Source organism: Xenia sp. Carnegie-2017, unplaced genomic scaffold, assembly GCF_021976095.1.
Source record: "Xenia sp. Carnegie-2017 unplaced genomic scaffold, XeniaSp_v1 HiC_scaffold_22, whole genome shotgun sequence".
Classification (NCBI taxonomy): Eukaryota; Metazoa; Cnidaria; class Anthozoa; order Malacalcyonacea; family Xeniidae; genus Xenia; species Xenia sp. Carnegie-2017.
The window spans coordinates 2,094,110-2,116,240 of record NW_025813485.1 but is presented as its reverse complement, the minus strand read 5'-3'; the positions used below and the strand labels follow the sequence as shown (position 1 = coordinate 2,116,240).

Genomic DNA, 22,131 nt, shown 5'->3' with positions numbered 1-22,131 from the left:
CTATAATAGTAGCATTAATGCATGATGCTAATGACCTAGGATGAAAAAAGTTAAGATTTGACAAATACCTACTCATCTAACCACCTGATGAAATGGACAAAATATGGTCAGAAATAGTTTAGATGATAAGAAAAGTTAAAATAGAAAATATAAATGAATGAAATCTTTAAAAAATTCTCAATGGAATATTTTATTAATTTTCTCAAGACAAGACCAAAGTTATTACATCACCAGCTTTTTGTCAGTAAAAAAATTTGTCAAATTTATTTGTTAAAATAAAACAAATAAATGCAACAAAATAATAATATTGTATAAATAACTAGAAACATCATGAAGTAAATCCATGTTCTTTTAATTTCTCAACTAAATCATCAACACTTTCAACTTTGATACCAGCTTCTCGTACTGGAGGATCCTCAACAGATAACGTTTCTATCCTTGATGAGATATCAATCCCTAGATCCCCAGGTTTCTTCTTGTCAATTTTCTTCTTTTTTGCTTTCTAATATTCAAACACACTAATTATGTAACTATGATTATAGTGTTTATCAGGGATGCATCCCGAAGGATTTCTTAGGGGGGGCTTTGGTTTTCATAAGACTTTGTGCTGTTAGTCAAGTTTGGATTAGACTTTGGTGGCTCCATTGTGGGTGTCATTATGTCATTGACATATCATACTTTTTATGGGTTTTATTTGAGATCCTGGGAAATGTATAGTTTGACAGTAGTTTTTGCTCAATTGGTTGGTATATTGATTATTTGGCTTACTGATTTTGTAATATAATCATTGATTACTAACCATAATATTGGGTAAAGTTGCATATCTTGGTTCATTCAGTCTAAAAAATCATATCGTGTTCAATGATGTTTTCATAAAGACCTTACAAAAATCTTGAATATTTTGACCTTAAGTCAGCTGAAATAACTGCTGGTAATTTCACAGATATATTTTCTAATCCACCATCTATTTCACGTGTTACTTTTAAGCTTCCATCTTTAATTTCTATTTCTGATGCAAATGTTGCCTAATATGGTTAAAAACTTTATTAACTTTGCTATCACCAACAATAATTTGATAATCCATTTTTCTACTTACTTGTGACCATCTTAAAAGAGTTGATAAAATTTGTGCAGTTTGATTGCAATCATCATCAATTGCCTAAACAATAATAATGATGATGTAAGACACATTTCATCATGATATTTCTTTAGTAAGAGATCTAATCAAATAGGTAAACTTACAGTTACATACCAAACAAACTAAGCAAGTTACCAGTTGATTTTCTTTGATGTTTGTTATTATAAAACAAATAGTCGGATCAACCATTAACATACTTGTTTTCCAAGTAAAATTATATCAGGCTTTTCCTCCTCAGCAATTTTTGCAAATATCTTTGCCACAGCAAGTGGTTCAACTGTTGGGGAATCTTTTTCATCAGTCAAAACATGGATTGCCCTATCCATGCCCATAGCAAGAGCAGTTCTCAATGTTTCCTGTATGAATTAAAAATTTTAACAATAAATTGTGCAAACTGATATATTTCCTCGAATATTTGAAGTAAATAGTTACGGCACATAACTTTGAATCATTTTTACTGTAAGCATGATTATTATAACCAGGGCTGAAAAAAATGCTAAATGATGGAGGGTGGTGGTGTTGATATTCATATAATCATCTCTTGCTGACTGATTTCTTTTGAGAGTGATTATACTGTCTAAAGAAATTAGTTAAGCAAAGCTGATTATATGAAAATCAAAATCAAAAATTAACATTCTAGTTTTGGTCCTGATTATAATTTGCCTTGCATCAACCAACTTTATGCGATGATATTCTGTAACAGATCCAGGGTCAGTCAAAATAAATTACTGAAAATATATTTCCATTTTAAAATGCTTTAGAGCAAATCCAATTGGGGGCATTTTAGTCTTAAATTTAAAATAAGCTTCCATAAGTTGCTGATGATATTATGGTACACACTTTACCAAACATGAGCTTCCCTAAGTTGGTGATGATATTATGGTACACACTTTATCAAACATGAGCTTCCCTAAGTTGGTGATGATATTATGGTACACACTTTACCAAACATGAGCTTCCCTAAGTTGGTCACGATATTATGGTACACACTTTACCAAACATGAGCTTCCCTAAGTTGGTGATGATATTATGGTACACACTTTACCAAACATGAGCTTCCCTAAGTTGGTGATGATATTATGGTACACACTTTACCAAACATGAGCTTCCCTAAGTTGGTCATGATATTATGGTACACACTTTACCAAACATGAGCTTCCCTAAGTTGGTGATGATATTATGGTACACACTTTACCAAACATGAGCTTCCCTAAGTTGGTGATTATATCATGGTACACACTTTACCAAACATGAGCTTCCCTAAGTTGGTGATTATATTATGGTACACACTTTACCAAACATTTACCTCAGATTTTGGTGGTCCACAAGTCAAAGCAAGAATTTCGTCAGCGATTCCTTTTTCTTTCATACGAACAGCCTGCATTTATTCAAAAATACAAAATTTCAAGACTATATTCAGCCATTTCATTAAAAAGTTCAAAGTCCATTTTGAAACATAAACACAAGTTTCGCTGCTATTTGAATAGTAATTAATGACAAATATCTTTGGATGTATATAAAAGAAATGTTAGTAATATAGATTCATCGTAAAAGTAAGAAATTTTTTCGCGAGGTGCAAAATTCCACATTAAATAACATTTCACATTGAATGATTCAAACCAGTTTTGTTCAGTTTCTTGTAAAACCTTAATAAAGCGTTTGATCAATTACAACGGAATATATACATAAACAAGGCAATAAAATACTACTGCCATATTTATACCTCTTCCACAGCTATTTCGTCGAAAGGATTCATACTATGTTTCACTCCATCAGTTACAACACCAGTTTTGTCAGGCTTTACTCGAATCTATGCACGCACGTTTTAATTCAAGTATCAAAATATAAATTGAAATGATTACATGCATATAACAAACACTTTTTTAAAAAAACAGTACCTTAACAGCATAATCTATGACACGTTTACAACCAACAAGTACCCTTAACTTGGTCGCCATTTTGTGATGGTGAAAATGTTCAAATGAGTACGTCGTGTAACACAATTTCTTTTGTTTTGGATTTGGTAACGAAAGCAATGAGTAAGGATTGTTGCCATGAAACTGACATAATCAAACAAAAACATTCCACGTTCTGGAAGTTTTCGTCGGTTGTTCTCCAATTTAGTTAGCTTCGCAAAAATAAAATATATAGAGACAAATTTTCATGTACATACCACTCAAGCACAGAAGAAATGCCGCCAAAGAAGATGAACAGTGGAAAGAGAAAGAAAAAGAAAATAATAGGTAGTTTAGTAACATTACTTTAAAATACAGTTAACTTGTTTTGTGTCTTTTATCAAAAAAGATTTTTAATACGCGGAACAATTCTCAAAAACAACTTGCAAATTGCGTGGGAAAGAATTTTCAAGTGAAAAGCATGATTCACTTTGCTGATTATTCTCCTTTATCAGGAAAAAACACAGAATTAACGGTGGAAGACAAATACAAGCGTACACTTAAAGAAATTGAAAGTCTGAAAGCAGAATTAGGTATTTTGTAATTTACTCTCCATTTACTCATTTTCTAAACATTGATGATAGACATTTTTCTTACACTTGTTAGCAATGCGAACAGAGATTGTTCGTAGAACTCGTGACAAGTCCGCTAGGATGGAAGAAAGAATGCATGAGGCACAGGATGAAGTAAAAGAAGAAAAACAAAATAAACGAGATATTTCCACAGGTTATTTTTATGACATTCTGAAATTTGTTTTATTCCTCGTTTTTATGCTTAAATTGTAAAATTGCCACAAATTTTTAGGTTTGTATGTAATCTTTTATTTTCTACATGTTTACAACAAACATTCAGCATTGTCTTTGCAGATCTAACTCGTCAGTACAAGATGATGCAATCAGAACTTGGTTTGAAAATTCATGTATTAGAGAAAACAGTCACTACATTGCAATCAAAATTAGGTAGGCAATTGATGAGTACTCTCAGGAATCTCCTTTGTAGTCTGAGGAATGTCCTTTACAGTCTCAGGAATCTCCTTCGTAGTCTGAGGAATCTCCTTTGCAGTCTCAGGAATCTCCTTCGTAGTCTGAGGAATCTCCTTTGCAGTCTCAGGAATCTCCTTCGTAGTCTGAGGAATCTCCTTTGCAGTCTCAGGAATCTCCTTCGTAGTCTGAGGAATCTTCTTTGCAGTCTCAAGAATTGCCATGGAAGTCTCAGGTATCTCTTTTGCAGTCTCAGGAATCTCCCTGATAGTCTTAAGCATCTTTGTAATGGTCTCAGGAATTTCCTTGAAAGTCTCAGGAATTTCCAAGGCTGTATCAGACATTCATAGGCAGTGTTTGGCAGCTCCTTGGAAGTCTCAAGCATCTCCCAGGCAGTCTCAGGTGTCAGGTGTCTCTCTGGCAGTCTCAGGTGTCTCTCTGGCAGTCTCAGGTGCCTCCCTGGAAACTCAGTCTGCTCTATACATTCAAAGTCTATAATATCGTTTGCATTTTTTTCACTTGGCAATTCAATAACTTCTTTCATTAAGAATATCATTAATTTTGAAAAGGGACTATGCTGATATATAACTCTTATTTTCTTGCTAAAATATTTTGTTAAAAGTCTGAAATTTTTCGAAGTTGTCAAATTCTGCTATTGTCTTTTCAAGACGTAAATGACTTCATCTCTAGTTCGTATCATAAGTGAATTTAAAAATTCTTTACGAAATTCAAAAATTTCGCATTCATTTAAAACCCCTAGAAAAGTTGCTCAATCAACATGTAAGCTAGCTATATTAATCTCGTTTTAATCATGGTCGTTAAGTCATTAAGAAGTACATCCATAAGAATCAGTTGAATGCCATGAACAGTGTACCATGTAGATCTTACAAGCTCCTTATTATGCTTTCCGATAGAGCGAGTATTTTACCTGTAAGCTTACTCAATTCTAAGAATATATGCAACAGGGAATATCATTTATTTTTCACGAGCCTAGTGTCGAAAATTATCCTGTCAGGCTAATAATGTTAAATATCGTACAATTTAGTCAAGTTGCTGTTGGTTCTGTAATAATAGTCTGCTTCGTATATCATGAATCAAACCAACAAATATTATTTTTCAATGTAGAATTTTGACCATACGTTTATGTATATGCAATTCTTGATCATAAAACCTTTTGTTTAACAGCAACGACAGAAATAGAGCTGAAAGATGCAAAAAAGGAGATAGAGAATATTCTGATGGAGAAAGATGGTATTATAACTGAGTTACAATTAAAGATTGACACAATGGAATCTGCTTATGAAACATTACTCCATGTATGTAAATGTAGAGAAAATGTTTGACTGTCATTAACACGTTCTGCTTTTCTCACTGCTCACATTCCACATCATATCACTTAACACCATGCTCTTACTCTACACCCTGCTATCACTCTACACATGTACACCATGCTTTTACTCTACACCCTGTTATCACTCTACACGTGAACACCATGCTTTACTCTACACCCTGCTATCACCCTACACGTGAACACCACCCTGTTATCACTCTACACCATGCTACTCACCCTATCACGTGAACACCATGCTACTCTATCACCCTACTACACCATGCTCTTACTCTACACCCTGTATCACCCTTATACTCTACACCTGTTATCACCCTACACATGTACACCATGCTTTTACTCTACACCCTGCTATCACTCTACACGTGAACACCATGCTCTTACTCTACACCCTGCTATCACCCTACATATGTATACCATGCTCTTACTCTACACCCTGTTATCACCCTACACATGTACACCATGCTTTTACTCTACACCCTGCTATCACTCTACACGTGAACAACATGCTTTTACTCTACACCCTGCTATCACTCTACACGTGAACACCATGCTCTTACTCTACACCTTGCTATCACTCTACAGCTTGCTATCACCATACATTCTGTAACATTCACGCCATGCAAACACCATTCACCTTGCTAGCATCGTTTTTCTTCTAGTATCCTCAATGACATCTTGTGATGAGAGTCATTAAGAACTTAAAGATTTTTCATGTTAATATTTTGCACAGGCTTTTGCAAGCATTCAGTGCAAAAACGAAAAACATCTTTTGTAAAATAACAATAACGTGAAACTATTTTTCTACTTGTGATTTAGCTTGAATTTTAGTATATCTTTCGTATATTTTTTATGTATTTAAATCCTTTTAGGATACTTTGGACCAGATGGGAGATAAGATAGAGGAGACAAAAATGAAATGGTTTACTGAGTCGAAAGAAATTCTGGAAACCAATAAACAGATTTTGTTATCTTATGGTCTCAACCCCTTAGAAATATGATGCTTGGTTTTTGTAAACACGATCCAATGATGGAACCGCTAAGGAAAACATTGAAATCCACATAACAAAAGATACATCTATGTCCCAAGTGTTTTTATTATTAACAATTGCGTAACGTCACGAGTATGCATAATAGACTTATATAACATTTGTAACATATTCGTTGTCATACGTATATGCTTCCTTACAATAAATACCGATATTCAAAAATTTGTGATACAAATAATCATATAAATTTTTATACTCGTCGACGATTGAAAAAATCACGTTATATAAAAGCCCCTCCTCCACCCATTACAATCATTCCGTCTCTCGAAGCTACAGGAAATTTTGAAAATGCTGATGATGAAATGACAAGTTCTGTTTTGTTTTTAACGTAACAACCAAACAAATCTTTATACGGTAATTAAACCAAATAAAGATCTCTTTTATTACATAAATTGTGTCATATTTCAATTTCAGTCATTTCAATAACAGCTCCGGAGCCATTCACCATAAAAACGTTTTTGTTTTTATCCTTAGTTATTTGTTTCGCGGCAAAACTCTTGCCTATGTTTTTAATAATTTCTTTTGAGCTTTCTTGAGGACGAATACTGTTTTTCTTTTTTCGTATAAATGAAAACCATATGCAGCAAAGCCCAGAACTTATACCAACAGTAGTTGATGTAATGATCAGAAGTATTGTATAATTTTTGCGTCTTTTTTTCAATTTAGAACCGACAGTTGGAAAGGAATGACTTGTTTCTAAGTTGTCAGGCAATTTAACAATTTCCTCTAAAAACAATTTGTGAAACAATAATTTGCACCGATGTTGGATAAAGTGTTTAGCAGACATAAAAATACTTGTGCTTTAATCCAACTTTCCAACTGTAAACACACGTGTCAAAAATACGAGTGCCATAACAAAATGTTGATGAGCTTCATGTGCATTTGTCAAAACAAGCTTAGAAAACGAAGAGCATGCTAAAAATATATGATTGATTAAAAATAAAAATAAATTATTAAAAATAAATTGCTCATCGCATTTACAAGAAGCAATTTCAGAGTAATTGAGAATAAATCTGAGCATGCGTAGTCTACTGCACCAACTCTCCAAGTTCATGGTCATGGCAACGACCAACTGTATGTACTAGTACGGATTATGGAGTAATTAGCTCGCTCAGTCACAAATTTTCAGATAAATCATCTGCGCATGCGCAGTCAGCTTGAGCATGTGCAGTCATGCACAAGTTCATGGTCTTGGCAACGACCAACTGCATCTACTAGCACTGATTTTGAAGTAAATAGCATGCTTAGTAACAATTTAATAGAGAAATCATCTGCGCATGATCAAGCGCATGCGCAGTCCACTCGATCAATTGTTCATATTCATGGCAACGACTAACTATATGTACTTGCACTACATTTGTGGCAATTAGCTCACTTAGTCGCAAATTATCAAAGAAATCATCTGAGCATGCGCAATAATGATTTTAATAATACTACAACTTTCATCAGGCTTTGAATTTGTGTATATATATATAAAGCTAAGACTTCATATAGTAGATGTCAACTAGCAGTGGAAGCTGGGTGCGATATAGTATGCAGTGGCTTAGGGCCCAGACTTCGGTCGCGACCGCACTCTCCCTGCGTACCCCGAGCAAAGCCTATCGCAGGCGATCTCGGGGTCTGATGGGTGGAAGCTTGCTATTGCATCTCCCTAGTAGGATAGCGTGGAGGGGCCGAAATCTCCTACCGAAACGTTAACATGCGGCGTTCTAGTGCCTTACGTATAACAAGGTATCGGGAAGCATGGACCGAAAACGGGGTTTTTTGCTTTCGAATTTTATCTTTTTGTTTATTTTACAAGAGTTCTTCTTATAAATAAACCAAGCAATGTTTCAATTAACTTCTTCTGACACTGTGCCTTTTTCTAACACTTATAAACTTATAATTTAAGACAACCTTTTATAGAGTTTTTATTGGTTTATATCTTTCTGACTTAACTCTTTCATTTACTGTTTCTCACATATCACGAGCAAACATCCAAGGCTTCATGCAAGCAAAGATTATCTGGTTCCCTTAATTGACCAGCTGCCCAAGCTCATGGTCATCAACGTTAACATGCGGCGTTCTAGTGCCTTACGTATAACAAGGTATCGGGAAGCATGGACCGAAAACGGGTTTTTTTGCTTTCGAATTTTAACTCTCAAAATTTAAATCTCGTGTTTATCTCAATCTTAAACATGTTTTATTCAATTTTTATCGGTTTATACATTTCTGATTTAACTCTCTCATTCACTGTTTCTCATGTACCACGAGCAAACCATCCATGGGCTTCATGTCAAACAAGGATTATCTGGTTCCCTTAATTAACATGCAAACGCTCTACTGCTCAACTATTTCGGAGTGTCGAGAAGCATCACTGCATGAACTTAAAACAGGATTTTTTGTTTTCAAAATTTGACTTTTTTCTTTACAAGAATTCTTCTCATAAAAGAAACTAGAACATCCAAGGATCAATAATAATAATAGTGATTATAGTGATTATAAGACAGCGAAACTAACATGTAAAAAAAATAACAGTTTAAAAATTTGTATGACTTGCTTTTTTGCGCTTTATGCCTTTACGCCGTAAAGGCCTATAACAATCCTTACGAAAACGTTTTTAGCGCGACAAAAACATGCCATTTCCTTCGATCGCTACTGATACTTAACTCAAAATGGTTAATATTTACTGTTATGCCTTCTGCCTTTATAAATAATCGTTCTGAATAACTAGAATCAGATTCGCAAAAGCCCCAAAACTCAAAAACTCAAAAGCATCTCCTAACCATTTCATTGCCACTATTCGACATAAACAGTACTATGTCCGACCGTTTAATTGTCCGAATTTTGCAAATTGATCTCGTATTTTTAATTTGACACGTATGTCTACCGTCGAAAAGGTGGATTTTCACATGCCGAAAATTAGTACTAGTATCTGTTTAGTTTATTCTCAATTAATCAAAATGATGGAAAGATATAAGCATACTGCATTAGCTACTACTTTGGACATTCAGAAGGTCAAAATGTCATTAGATTTTACCTTGACAAAAAGTATCATTTCCGATAAATTGAGGCAAACATTGACATTGGAATGATCCTGGTACATTAATACAGGTTGCGTTGGAATGACAAGGACTATCTTTATCACATTCATCACGATCTGAAAGTTAAAAAAATAGAAAAGAAAAGCAAATTTTGTAAAAAGCATTTTTTGAAGCTTAAGTCTTGTCCAAAAGTTATCAAACATAAGCACATTAATATGTTCTACTGAGGAATATATTTATTATTCACAACTATATGTATAGCTAATATTTTTGAAACATGCGCGCATTAATGTTATTATCACTAATGATGACATGCACTAATTTTGAAATATTTTTTTTTCGTATCGCAGTAATTGCTGACCTAATCAGTGCGAAAGACAGTTTACAACGCATCCACGCTAGCGTGATGCCATATTTTAGAAATTTTGAAATTCTATTTATGTTTTGTGAAAAATTGAAAATATTGAGACATCGAATATTAAATTACATTTAATTGCTTTATAAATTCTTTATTACGTTCAACGTCATTTCACATTCACTATAAATGCAAAATGGACTACAGGGTGCATAAAAAATAAACAATTTGACTAACATATCGCTAAATTTATCAGCGGGTAATGTTCGCTAAAATCTTTAGTGGACATATGTAATTACACTTTTCATGGTTGGTCTGACATATAAATTGGAAGCTGAGCGTTCACGTACGCATTGCTCAAATTTCCTGAAACTTTAATATCTCTGCCATATTTTAACGCTTAGTACGATTTTCAATAGATTTTTATAAAATTCTTAGACTAAAAATGGTTCTTATAATTCGAAAAATTTAGATACTGTCAAATAGACCATTAGAAGTCAAACCACCCATTTCCACCAAAGATTTTGGCAAACGTTGCGCGCTGAGGAATTTGGTGACATTTTCTTAATTGCTCATTTTTTATACATGATCCCACATAACAATATAAAACAATTATCTTTAAGTTAACAATATCGTTATTTATTTATATTAAAATAATTTTAATTTACCTTCACAAAACGTGCCATTACCGGAATATCCGTCCATACATGTACACAAGTATGATCCAGGAACATTAACACAAGTTGCATGAATATGGCAAGGCGCTTTCTCACACTCGTCATAGTCTATGAAGATGAAACAAGGAAAGTTTCTTTATTCCCAATTTAATAAATCAATATGTAGATAGCTATATGACCATATTACCTGAACAAAATAATCCACTTCCAAAATAACCTTCCGTGCAAGTGCAGTTGAATGATCCAGGTATGTTAATACATTGAGCTTTAGGGTCAAAACACAAACTTTGCTTGCATTCATCGATGTCTAAAAAAAACTCAAATCAATTTTTGGTCTCATGGGTAGTTATTGAAAACATCAGGCAAAAGTGAGGTAAGATCTTTTTCTTTTTATTACTGACATGCATTTAAAATAGAGCATATTTTTGTTATTTATATACCGTATATAATAACATACCAAAACATTCAAAACCATTTCCAGTAAATCCACTCAAGCAGTGGCATTTAAAAGATCCAATATCATTTTGGCATTTTGCGTTGGAGTCACAAGGAAAGTGACTGCATTCGTTGATATCTTTTACATATAAAATGGAAAGAAAATTTCACTACAGCAAATTAAGTATTTATTTTAACTCAAAGTAACTTTGGAATTATTCAGAATCGAACCTGTACAATTTTTCCCATCTCCAACAAAGCCATGTTTGCAGGAACAAACATAGAAGTTTTCACTGTCGTTACAAGTTGCATTTCTGTGACAATCGTCTAATTTTTCGTCACATTCATTCACATCTGACAAAATAAATATGTTCATTTGATGAGTTGTTTATTTAAGCAACAATTAATGACTGCAAATATATAAGGGAAGGCAACGAATGAAATTAAAAGATGCATAAAATATCTGACTCACGATAGCGCGACAACAAGCATGCAAACTCAAGAAAAAGAAGAAATAATTCAAACCTAAGATAATAAGTTTCCTCGGCGAGATTGTCTTCTTTTCATTCCCATGAGAAATTTCTATACGAAATTTTTCGGAATTTACACTTCTCCTTATTCTCCTTAATTTTTTGTTCGTGTCGATCTTCTGGGATCCATTAATACTTGCAAAGATAGAATTCTGGAAAGGTCATTCGTACTTTTTTCATATTTTTAATGTTACTTAGCTATGAATCTTTTAATTGATACAAAAGTTATAAAAGATATATATCACGCAAAGAATATACCTTCGTGAAATTTATATTTTCTATCTCGTTTTCAAGTTTCTCATCAAGACAATTATAGATTGCTTGCTGTAAATTTTTCTTCGCTCTTTTTCGATCAAATTTAGATGTAAACATGAGCTTATTTACATCATCATCAAACTCCAAACCAAAGACTTGGCTGAAAATGTAAACTTATCAACAAAACAAAAACAATAGATCTGCATTAAAGCTAAATGCATTCACATAAAGTGTTACGATGAACAGCATGTGATACGTTATAAATGAACGTATACAAAAAAAAAATCATTCTTACCGTTTATTAAACGGACAAAATCGTTCGCAAGATGTAAAAATATTTTCGCACCAGCTACAATTACTGATTCTTAAACATTCATGTTTACTTGAACTAAAATAAAATGTAATGTACAAACATGACATAAAGAGACAATAAACATGGAGGATATACCTTTTGAAAATATATCTGTAAGCTACTTTCAACTTACGCAGTGTTACAATCTTTTTTACATTCAGCTACGGTTTCCAAGTTTAAGAATTTGGGTCGGTCTACTTCATTGCTCAAATATTTTTTCTTGTTAAATGAAGCTAAAAATTGGTTAACAGAGTTTTTGCCAGTATATAACAGGGTATAATTCATATAGTCTTCGTATTAAACATAAATAGTTAAATACAAAATAATTTTATACCTTATAAAAAATGGTCGTCTGGTCAAAGATTGCAAAATGCAAATTGCAATAAACTGTCCGCTCTGCTGACTGGTATATTACTGAGTGATCTGACTGGTATATTACTGTATGGTCTGACTGGTATATTACTGTGTGATCTCATTATACATATAGTTACTTACCCAGACAAGTATTTGAAGTGAATGTTTTCATTAATGTGTTGCTGCATTGATGAAATGACATTGAACACGAGCAAGGCGTCTAAATCATAAGTAAAATTTATGTGCATATTTTCATAAATGATCATTGAGTTTTTCGATACCTGGCATTCTGAGACATCTATCAAACATGTTTTACATGTTGGCGACGAATAGCAGGCCTAAAATGGGGGGAGAGAGAGAAAGAAAAATTGATTTGGTGAAGTAGCTATTTCCTGTTTATTTTATACCGTGATTAAATAATCATTACTCATGGCTGCTTCTGAATCTTTACTGAAAGAATGTTGCGCCATGGTGCAAAGTGCTTTAACTTTCGCTGCTTTTTGAGTCTACAGTTTAGCAATAACAATATTAATTTTATCGAATTTCTTTAATATTACCTCAAAATGATTATTATGTAAAGTATCTTTGCAGTTGGTGTGCAATTTTCTGGATGGAACAATCAATAACGAAGAGCTGACATTTTCCAATGGAAGTATGATGAATTGTCGACAAGTTTCTAATGATTGTGACACTATTGCTTCGGTTATATTACACTCGTATGAGAGTAGAATTTTGAAGTTTATGAAGTCGTTACACCATCTTGGCTGTAAATATAGCAATTTCCTTTAAACCTGTCAAGTTGGTAAAAGTTACTTGCACAACATATCTCCGAGCAAATATATAAAAAAAATCTATAGCAAATACAAATACTTGGACATATAGTTAGACCATTACGAGCCGTTACTAAAATATTACGGAGATAGCAATATAAGCAGGAAAAAACTTCGATATAGCTAGAAACATGGTGAAGAATTTTCACTAATAACATTTTTTTGGTATTGAAAAAAACTTCAATGCATTGCCTTATAGATCGGTCATGCAGCAAAGAGGATACCTTTAAAACTCTTTTGCTTTCAACCAACTGTTTCGCAATCCAAGAAAACTTTTTGGTTATATGAGCAAGTTGTTTTTGTCCCGTGGAAGTGAGATGAAATAAATACCTAAAAAATTTTTTATTATATGACCTGAAACAAATGAATGCATAGGCAACTTTGCATTCACAGTGCAATACACTGAAAGGTCACTCGATGCATTGGGTAACTTGGATAAGATTATCAATCTCAGCGTTCCTGATGGCAAATTCGGTATCAAGAGGATAGCGCAAAGTTTAAAAAAAAGAATGCCTTTCAACATGTAATTTGGATCAATCATAAAATATTTTATACATTTATTTAATGTCTTCATTAACAAATTCTTCAATGCTCTATAAGCAGAGAATTGACATCTGAAAGAATACGTACGCAGAGAAAACACAAATTTTCAGATACATCAAAAACGTCGGACACCTGACTCCGAAAATGTTAAAATCTTAATGCAGTCTGAAATTTATCATAGTTGAACTCTTCGCTTCACCCATACGATCGCTTTTATGGAGTGGTCCTTCTGTATATTCCTTATTTTGTGGCTCAGTTAACTTAAATTGGTTATCAATATATTCATTTGTATGTAAAATTGAGTTGTATATTTAATTCAAATGTAACGTCTATAGGTAATTGACATTGAGAATTCAACTCACCCAAATTGATCCATGAAATAACAATCGTAATCAGAAAGACAACCTGGCATCTGAAAAAGAAAATTTTTGTTACGATTTCAAGTTTATATTGATGAGTCAAAAAATAACATTTTTCTCACAAGTTATAATAAACATATCAGAAAGAGATGATAATTTATACAAGATATTGAATTGTGTGCAAGAGAGCGCTTTACCTCATTCAGAGCCATTCTATAAAAGGACGTTAATGAGATATCAACTCCAGCTATGCCAATAGTCCTTGCTTTCCAGTCTATAAAATCTTCAGTTAGATGTAACTGTCTTTTGGTGGACCTAAAAATTTCAAAATTTGTTTTTCAAACAAAAGAACAACGGAAAAGAATACGAATTATTCGTATCTCTGCCCTTTAGCTTGGTTTAATGATGGTAATGAATAACCTTTTAACGATTGCTTTACTAAGAGAGACAAAAGCTCCTTGATGATACAGAGTAGAAGTCTCAGAATGGATTATTGACAATTTTTCAGGATGGTGATAAGCTTGTTTGTACCTATCAAAGTCAAACAGATACAAGTCATTCATTTAATATAATGAGTTCACATGTTTTATATTTAATATGAAGAAAAATGTATTATATTTATGATTTAGCTACCACAATCTATTTTTGTGGGTCAAATATTCCGTGAATAAAGAACCAGGATATCGTAGATAGATACCACTTTCTGAGCCTACATATCTGAAGAAAAAAATCGTAGCATTTAATGATATTACCAAAGAAATAAAACGGTTTCTTAAAATTTTCTACCTTGACAATATTTCGTATCCACTTTTATCGTCATATTTTGCTCTTCTCCAAAGTTGATCAAAAAAATCAGCGCTCATTAAGTCGAACATAATGTTTGAATGAGAACCTTAATTCCAAATCATAAGGTGTTTCCTTAAAATCTCTTATCGATTTTATGTTAAATAAGCGGAAATGCATGAATTACCACGAGTTTTCTTGGCAATTTTGTCTGCATGAATTGCAGTAACAAAGTCAGATAAATCATTTGCTGTTTTATTTGAGAGTTTTTCCATCCATAATGGAAGCTATATATGAACGATGAAAACGTCTTAAAATGCAATAGTTTAAAATTCAAACTTTTTAGTTGTATTAAAAAGTATATAAGTGTGCAAGTATTAGCTAAAAGTATTTCTTACATTGATTGTAGATGATTTAGTGAAGATAGGTAGACCATTTACTTGACATATATCGCCATCTCTGTTTATCTTGCTATCTTCAACAACATAGCTGTGTAAACTGGATGAATTCGTTGGCCTCTAAAAAAGATCACAAAATATTTGATACGTCATGTAAATTATAGACTTTGTAAACTTATTTTCACTAACCAGAAACAAATCAAAATCATTTTCCACCACAACTAAAACTACAATAAACATATCTCTAAGCCTTTTCCAGTGAACACTGGCATTCACTACAATCTCCGTGTTGTTTGAATGGATTGACTGCAGTGAAATCTACCAAAAATGAATTGAATAAATAAATAATTTTAAGACATATTGATACAACAAGGTCAATCCTTTGGTCTGACCACAAAGATGTCCGGGCTTAATAATTCTATGGCAAGAATTTTTTAAAATAAAAATTAACAGTTAGCTTGTATAGAATTAAACAAATTCTGAAACAACTGCGTGTTTTGGTTGCTTCAGTGAGCAAATATTATCAAAAAGCCCACTGCTCAGGATGCAAGAAATTACATCTAAGTACATCTATGGTTTTAAAATACTCACAATTGCTGAAGATTATGTGGTATTATGAAAACAAAATACAGCTGCTCATCTCTCAAAAATTGACACAAACGACGACATGAGATTCTGACCTTTCTCAACTTCATATGACCAATTGATTGTTTTAAGATTGTTTTCAATTTTTCAGTATTAGCCCAAGTTTCGTATAATTGTATTGGAAAAAGTAAAGGCATTAGTTCAGAGCCATCAATAACTTGCCATCTAGGATGTATCCATATTCTCCCTTATAAAAAGAAAGACACATCTCGGAGATTGCTAAAAATTAATATCAAGTAAATTCATACCTTTTATGTCAAGAACAAAACCATACGAATATTGCCCAAACGAAGAGGAAAGGAGCTGAGAGAAAACATTTTTCAATGAATTATCAACAGCAGTAACTCCAAACATTGAACCATTTTCATCTATGCAAGGCATAGATAGAGTAGATGATGGAGCTACATCGAACAGAACAATTTAAAAGTCAGATATATAGATGACGTTTTAACTAGATTTGGATCAAGTGTTTGTCAAAATCAATCACGGTAAGCCTAATTCAAATGCAAAAGCAGCAAAATGCATTTGTTTATGACATTAAAGTGTATAGCTATGAATAAAGAAAAATCGTAATTAATTGGGTTTTTTTGCATTATCGAAAAATATTTTTTGCCAAATAGTTGAAAAATAATTTCAAAAAATAATTGGTTTTGACTTCCACTATACTCTGTTTAGGGTAAAAAGTGTACCTAAAGTTTGATAAATTTGAACTTCACATAAGGAAAGACTTTTATTCCTTCCGCGAACGCTTAAGTGAACATAACGACCAATTATGTTGGATCGACACATTAAAACGTTGTTTTCTTTATCTTTTAAAACACTGATTAATCCACATATTTTGTTGGATTGTTCATTTTCATCATCACCAATACGAACTTCAACATTTTTAAAGGATTTATGACAACAGTTAACTATGACCACAGCCATTATACTGTATGATTTTTTTAAATCAACCCTCCACCAAGGATTTTCTTCATATTTTGTTTGCGAACAATTTCCGTCAACAAAACCATCAACAGCAAGTTGTGAAACTTTATCTATCATTACACTTGATTGAATGGTTTGCTTTTGAAATGCAAGGTTACCTGCAAATATTAAGCAATAAAAACATTATGTAAAATGATATTAAATAAAGATGCTTGTGCATTCATAGTATAGCCATACCTATCTCATTGTCCTTAATAAATGTTTGATAATAGCTCCCCAATTGAAAACTTAGTTCATTTTTCATGTTATCTCTAATATAGGAAACATGGCCTTTATTGTCACTTGCAAGTTTTGCAAGAAATTTCTTTCCGTCGTTATTTCTTGCAATGCTATCCCCCAGACCATAAATGAGGATACTAACAGAGTTATTCTAATAAAAATAGTATATTCAAGAATGAGTGTTTCAACAAGACATAAGTATTTTAAACCAAAAGATTATTTCATGCTTATATTTAAAGTCGCGGAATCCACAATCGTTGAAACTTTTTAAAAAAACTCAACGATACAATAAGTAAAAACATATTTTAGAAAGGTAGTTACCAGTTTTTTTTGTCCGTTAGCAGCTGCTGGATGAATCTTTGTTTCTGGATCGTCATTTGGATCACCATCCGTAAGAAATAGTATAATATTTCTTCCCTGAAACTGCACATGGATAAATGGTGAATCTTAGATCATCAATTCTTAAAACACTCAGGTATATGGCATTAATCTACCTGATAACTGACCATAAGCAACATTAATGATTAATTTGAAAGAAAGTTACCTTAATATCTGACGGTAAATTTACTAAGCAATGAAATGCAGCCGTCAATGCTGTAGAGTAGTAGGTCAGTGCTGATAAAAAAAATCAAAGAAATTGAGTAATGTAAATGGTACAGTTTTAGTGCTTTCATCCCGGCTAATTTCGTTTCACAAAAATTTAATGTTGCTTTGGGAACAGTTGCGTAAGTTTGAGTCAGACTTTCCGAGGTACTTCAAGGATGGGGTGCCCCCCACCATAAACATTTTCTTTTAACCATGATTAGAACACAATATTCACTAGTTTTCAGCTTATACACAGAAAAATACCAATAAGGACTTTGAATTTATTACCAGGAACACGAATTCACAAATAACTTTCAGTAAGAAATATCCAGTGCTTCAACTTGCCCAAATATAAACGTACTTTTCAATCTATATTTTCATAAATAACACCATTCAGGGTGCCCCCTTCCAAGCTATTGATTTCTTGGGTGCCGTGTACCCACACAGAGTTCATAGCAGTTAGGCCACTGACTTCAGCCTTCAATTAGATGCTTGATTATTATTGTCATAAATGGACTTTTTTCAACTTTACAATATTGGGTTATTAGATTTGCATTAATTCCTCTTTACTATATGGCAAGCGTGACTTCCGGCTAAATGGCGCGCTTTGATTGGCTCAGAAACATTTTTGCCAGTCCATTATTATCCCGACATCGACCACGGTCCAAAACGCATAATTTTACAGTGAAAGGTAAACAAACTTCGTAAAAACAAACAGCAAAATGCAAAAAAAAACGAAACAAAAAACAATTTGCGAATTTGAGTCGACAGAAAATAACTCGGAAAACAGTTTAACTATCCAGACGATACAATTTGAAACGATTTCTTTTTTACTGACGAAAACCAGAAAAGTGAAAGGCAACTAACCCGTACAAACAGCGAAGACGAGAAAGAAAGCAAGCTTCGTTTCAGGTCAAATAATGCCATATAATAAACCTTTTAATAACCTCACTTCCTTGGTCTTTACTGAGAAATATCGGACCTCTGTCTTTTTGTACAAAACTCGCCATACGGGCTCTGTATGTACAAAAAGACCTCGGTCTGATATTTCTCTGAAAAGACCTCCAGCTCGGTTATTATTGGCTTATTATTCATAGTAAAAGCGATGTAATAAATACTTGTTGAGGTTACAAATCAAGTGCATGTCATAGTATAAGTAATAAACCTCACTTTGATGTGCAACTTGGGCTTGGTTGACGTTTAAGACCTACAGCTGCGGTCATCCAGCTAAGCTCAGCGCTGCTATTTGTCAGAAATTATTATTTACTGGCTGCCGATATGGTAATAATAAATATGTATGACACAAAAAATTGTCAATGGGCCATGGCCTTTATGTGCTCTATACTGTTGACATTAGACATGGCCATGAATTGATGATCAATTCATCTAATTAGATCTCATACGGCCTCTCTCAGTTTCTTACCTTCCGGTTTGTTAAGTCCAGTTATCCACTTTTTAAGAAAATTAACATTTGACAGCGTTGCCTTGGCCAGCGTTTTACCAAAACAGTTTGGAGGATATTTCACTGTGCTTGAAAATGCAATAGCAGTTACCTGAAACAGGGAAATATTCATTATGGCTTAAAATATTACTTGTCAGCAATAACACTATACCTACATAGTCATCAGGAGTAAGAGTACTGAGTACAGTCAACGCTGCGTTTTGAGCCAATAACATCCGATTTTTATTCTTCATTGAGCCGCTGTAGTCAATGATTATGACCACTTTCTTTTTGACCGTCATAGCTCCGTGTGCGTACCATGAACTACACATGATTTATGTTAAAGGATTAAGTTAATGATAATTTAGGGACTAAGGTGAACATTTAGCTGTAACATTCATATAATGTACAGAATTGACGGTGTTTTGGTTAGAGAGAAAGGCAAAGTTTTGAACTGTTCAAAGAAGAACGGATATACAAACGGAAATGATGTGCCAATGAAACTGTTGCATAACTCTTTCTTCTAGTAAACAAGAACTATCTCATACATACGTGTTAGTTTCACATATAGTAGGTCTATAATTTTGATATATAAGTATGACTATGAAATTTGAAGAAATAAATTAACAAGAAAAATTAAAACCAACTGAACTAAATTGAACGTGGAGTACAACTTCTAACATTTTATTGCCAATTTTGGATTGGACAATCACATATAGTTTTGACAAAAGCATAGAGTTCACAAAAGATTTGTGCGGCAAACACACCAATGCCAAGTAAATAAAAATATTGTTCTTGTTATAACAATTAAACCACTCAGCATTAACATTATTTCTCAATAAAAGTGTCAGCACGCAAACACGTGAGCGAATTTAATCTTCACATGTTTAAAACTAAGATTTAAATTCCTTGATTTAAAGGATGAGTAAATCAATACTTTGACACCTTGGAACCTAGTTAAGTTTTTGTAATCCTTCCATTTTGAGGCAACTAGAGTACTGAGCTAACAAGTAGCTAAAATCAGTATCATTATCAAACAAACAAGCACTTACCTTAATCGTGGATCGAACTTTTTCGTTTTGTGACATTTCCGTGATGAAGCAGGGTATTCGTGATATTCTCCTTGTGAAGAGCCAAAATACTGCCATGTTAAAGCTTTAGTCGATAAAATATTTTTCTTGTAATTTTTTTCTTGTGCAGAGGTCAGAAATTGATCCTTTGACGGTGAAAGCACACAAGATTTGCTTCTGTTGACGTTGATTCCGAATCTTGCATCATATCGTTTTATGACATCGGAGCTGCAACAATCAACAATTTTTGACGATATATTTTTCTGTAGCCTGTATTCAGATTCCAGGATTAGTTTATTTAAAAGCAAAGATCTTATGACATCTTGCAAATTTTTGTCAATGTCGATTGAAATATTTTTCAAAATATCGCATCCTTGGATCGATTTTGTTTCATACGAAGCTTCATTAACAAGATGCTTAAAATGCATCAAACCAGAATACTTTTCCCAAACATTATTCGCTTCCCGCGAAAATTGATCACCCCATTTTTCAATTCTTCGTTTGTCCTTTAATAAGTCGGCTTCAGCGTGAATAAAAAATGGAAGAAGAAAGAACGTCAGTATCATTATCAATAATCAATTCATGTATTTAAGGTATTAGCCCTGCATGGTGATAAAAATAGTTGTTTGAAGACAACAACATCGTGCAGCAAGCCCCAAGAGCAGACATCTCAAATTACAATGAAATGCTTCTAGCGTGTTCATTCACGATTTCACGTCTCATCATGTAGTAGGTACATCAGTTCTAACAATACAAGTGAAATGCATCATATATGCCATAATATTTGAAGATTTTGAGAAAAAGCAGCATAAGTGGTATAAACAGAATATTCAAAATCATTTTATTAATTAATTTAAATTGGCGACATTCGATATTTGAGGGTGATGATGTGGATACAGTGAAAATTTTTTTGCAAAAACTTTCTTTGGCTAATGGCTATGTTATCTTTTTTTCATTATTTTCTATAACAAAAACCTACAATTGGTATATTTTATACAAATATATAATTGTCTATGTTTGAGTTAATCGTGTATAATATTTGTCTCTGTTATCGCAAAACAAAACATTCCGATAATATAAAGAGATTATTCATAGTTGGTGAGCGCGTACGATTTTTATGCTCATTAAAAACAAACAAGTGAGCGTATTTAATTATAAGAGTATTGAATTGAATATTATATGGTGAAAGTACATTGTTCGCGAAGATTATCTAGCATTCTCATCCGTCGGCACAGATTGAAGGCAAACAAAGCATTTACTCTCTAACACCATCTTATGTTCATTTCTATTGTCCGCAATAGTCAAGTATAGCACTAATAGCAGGTGACAAAAACGGTTTCGTTCAACCCTCCCAAAAAAGGTTTGACACTCGATTCTATCAAAGAAAAATATGTGACAAACGCTACGTAGATCAGCGTTTAAAATGCCCGGTATTTTTCAAGTATTTCTCCGTTTTATCACCCAGCATAGAAACGTTTAATCTGAAATTACTATGGGCTGATAAGATCATTTCAGAATCTGAATTGATCTTATTAGCACCATATTAATTTTTTTATTTTGCCACCATTTCCACCTGATTTAAATGTTAGACGATGACGATTAGCTGTACTTTCGCAATATATTGTTTTATAAGTCGATATAAGGGAAGCATTGAAAAGCAAGAATCAAGAGAAAGCGCTACTGAAAAATTCGGAAAAATTAAAAACCACTAAGTTCAAGAAAAGGTTACAGATCCTTAAACATCCCACTTAAGACGCAGCAGATTATAAATATTCCTCAAGTCCCGCGCATTTTGACAGTACGATGTAAGAAAATAAAGG

General features: G+C 33.1%; 3 protein-coding genes across 3 annotated transcripts; 1 reads left to right on the top strand and 2 right to left on the bottom strand.

The window, feature by feature from the left end:
• Positions 1-174: 174 nt before the first annotated feature.
• Positions 175-3,129, bottom strand: LOC124446199 (electron transfer flavoprotein subunit beta-like). The gene is made up of 8 exons (XM_046997027.1): positions 3,037-3,129; positions 2,862-2,948; positions 2,445-2,516; positions 1,336-1,494; positions 1,097-1,159; positions 907-1,025; positions 800-839; positions 175-502 (listed from the first exon to the last, which is right to left on the bottom strand). Exons 1-8 carry the CDS (start codon positions 3,094-3,096, stop codon positions 329-331), a joined length of 774 nt encoding a protein of 257 aa, XP_046852983.1. The 5' UTR covers positions 3,097-3,129; the 3' UTR covers positions 175-328.
• Positions 3,130-3,156: 27 nt separating this feature from the next.
• LOC124446185 (coiled-coil domain-containing protein 153-like) lies at positions 3,157-6,632 on the top strand. Its single transcript, XM_046997014.1, has 6 exons — positions 3,157-3,381; positions 3,549-3,626; positions 3,700-3,819; positions 3,960-4,052; positions 5,259-5,389; positions 6,294-6,632. The coding sequence occupies exons 1-6, from the start codon at positions 3,330-3,332 to the stop codon at positions 6,420-6,422; spliced, it is 603 nt and encodes a 200-aa protein (XP_046852970.1). The 5' UTR covers positions 3,157-3,329; the 3' UTR covers positions 6,423-6,632.
• On the bottom strand, positions 6,501-20,980 carry LOC124446184. The gene is made up of 31 exons (XM_046997013.1): positions 20,294-20,980; positions 19,418-19,565; positions 19,224-19,353; positions 17,760-17,830; positions 17,537-17,638; positions 17,174-17,366; positions 16,699-17,094; positions 16,258-16,410; positions 16,045-16,196; positions 15,554-15,682; positions 15,365-15,484; positions 15,154-15,253; positions 14,970-15,075; positions 14,817-14,900; positions 14,604-14,714; positions 14,381-14,498; positions 14,187-14,236; positions 13,506-13,611; positions 13,009-13,215; positions 12,733-12,789; positions 12,593-12,671; positions 12,231-12,330; positions 12,041-12,133; positions 11,749-11,905; positions 11,486-11,642; positions 11,192-11,314; positions 10,983-11,099; positions 10,713-10,832; positions 10,517-10,633; positions 9,490-9,609; positions 6,501-7,196 (listed from the first exon to the last, which is right to left on the bottom strand). The coding sequence occupies exons 1-31, from the start codon at positions 20,875-20,877 to the stop codon at positions 6,868-6,870; spliced, it is 4,629 nt and encodes a 1,542-aa protein (XP_046852969.1). The 5' UTR covers positions 20,878-20,980; the 3' UTR covers positions 6,501-6,867.
• Positions 20,981-22,131: the final 1,151 nt, after the last annotated feature.

What these genes read in the sequence shown, in the direction of transcription:
- LOC124446199 (XM_046997027.1), bottom strand. Translation starts at nt 3,096, where the DNA reads ATGGCGACCAAGTTAAGGGTACTTGTTGGTTGTAAACGTGTCATAGAT. An exon ending in CTCTTTTAAGATGGTCACAA is followed by an intron (nt 1,026 to 1,096) that starts GTAAGTAGAAAA and finishes TAACCATATTAG; the next exon opens with GCAACATTTGCATCAGAAAT. An exon ending in GTTATTTCAGCTGACTTAAG is followed by an intron (nt 840 to 906) that starts GTCAAAATATTC and finishes ATGATTTTTTAG; the next exon opens with ACTGAATGAACCAAGATATG.
- LOC124446185 (XM_046997014.1), top strand. Translation starts at nt 3,330, where the DNA reads ATGCCGCCAAAGAAGATGAACAGTGGAAAGAGAAAGAAAAAGAAAATA. An exon ending in AAGTCTGAAAGCAGAATTAG is followed by an intron (nt 3,627 to 3,699) that starts GTATTTTGTAAT and finishes TACACTTGTTAG; the next exon opens with CAATGCGAACAGAGATTGTT. An exon ending in TACATTGCAATCAAAATTAG is followed by an intron (nt 4,053 to 5,258) that starts GTAGGCAATTGA and finishes TTTGTTTAACAG; the next exon opens with CAACGACAGAAATAGAGCTG.
- LOC124446184 (XM_046997013.1), bottom strand. Translation starts at nt 20,877, where the DNA reads ATGATACTGACGTTCTTTCTTCTTCCATTTTTTATTCACGCTGAAGCC. An exon ending in AAAAAAGATTGTAACACTGC is followed by an intron (nt 12,134 to 12,230) that starts GTAAGTTGAAAG and finishes ATTTTATTTTAG; the next exon opens with TTCAAGTAAACATGAATGTT. An exon ending in AAATGATACTTTTTGTCAAG is followed by an intron (nt 7,197 to 9,489) that starts GTAAAATCTAAT and finishes AATTGTTTTTAG; the next exon opens with AGGAAATTGTTAAATTGCCT.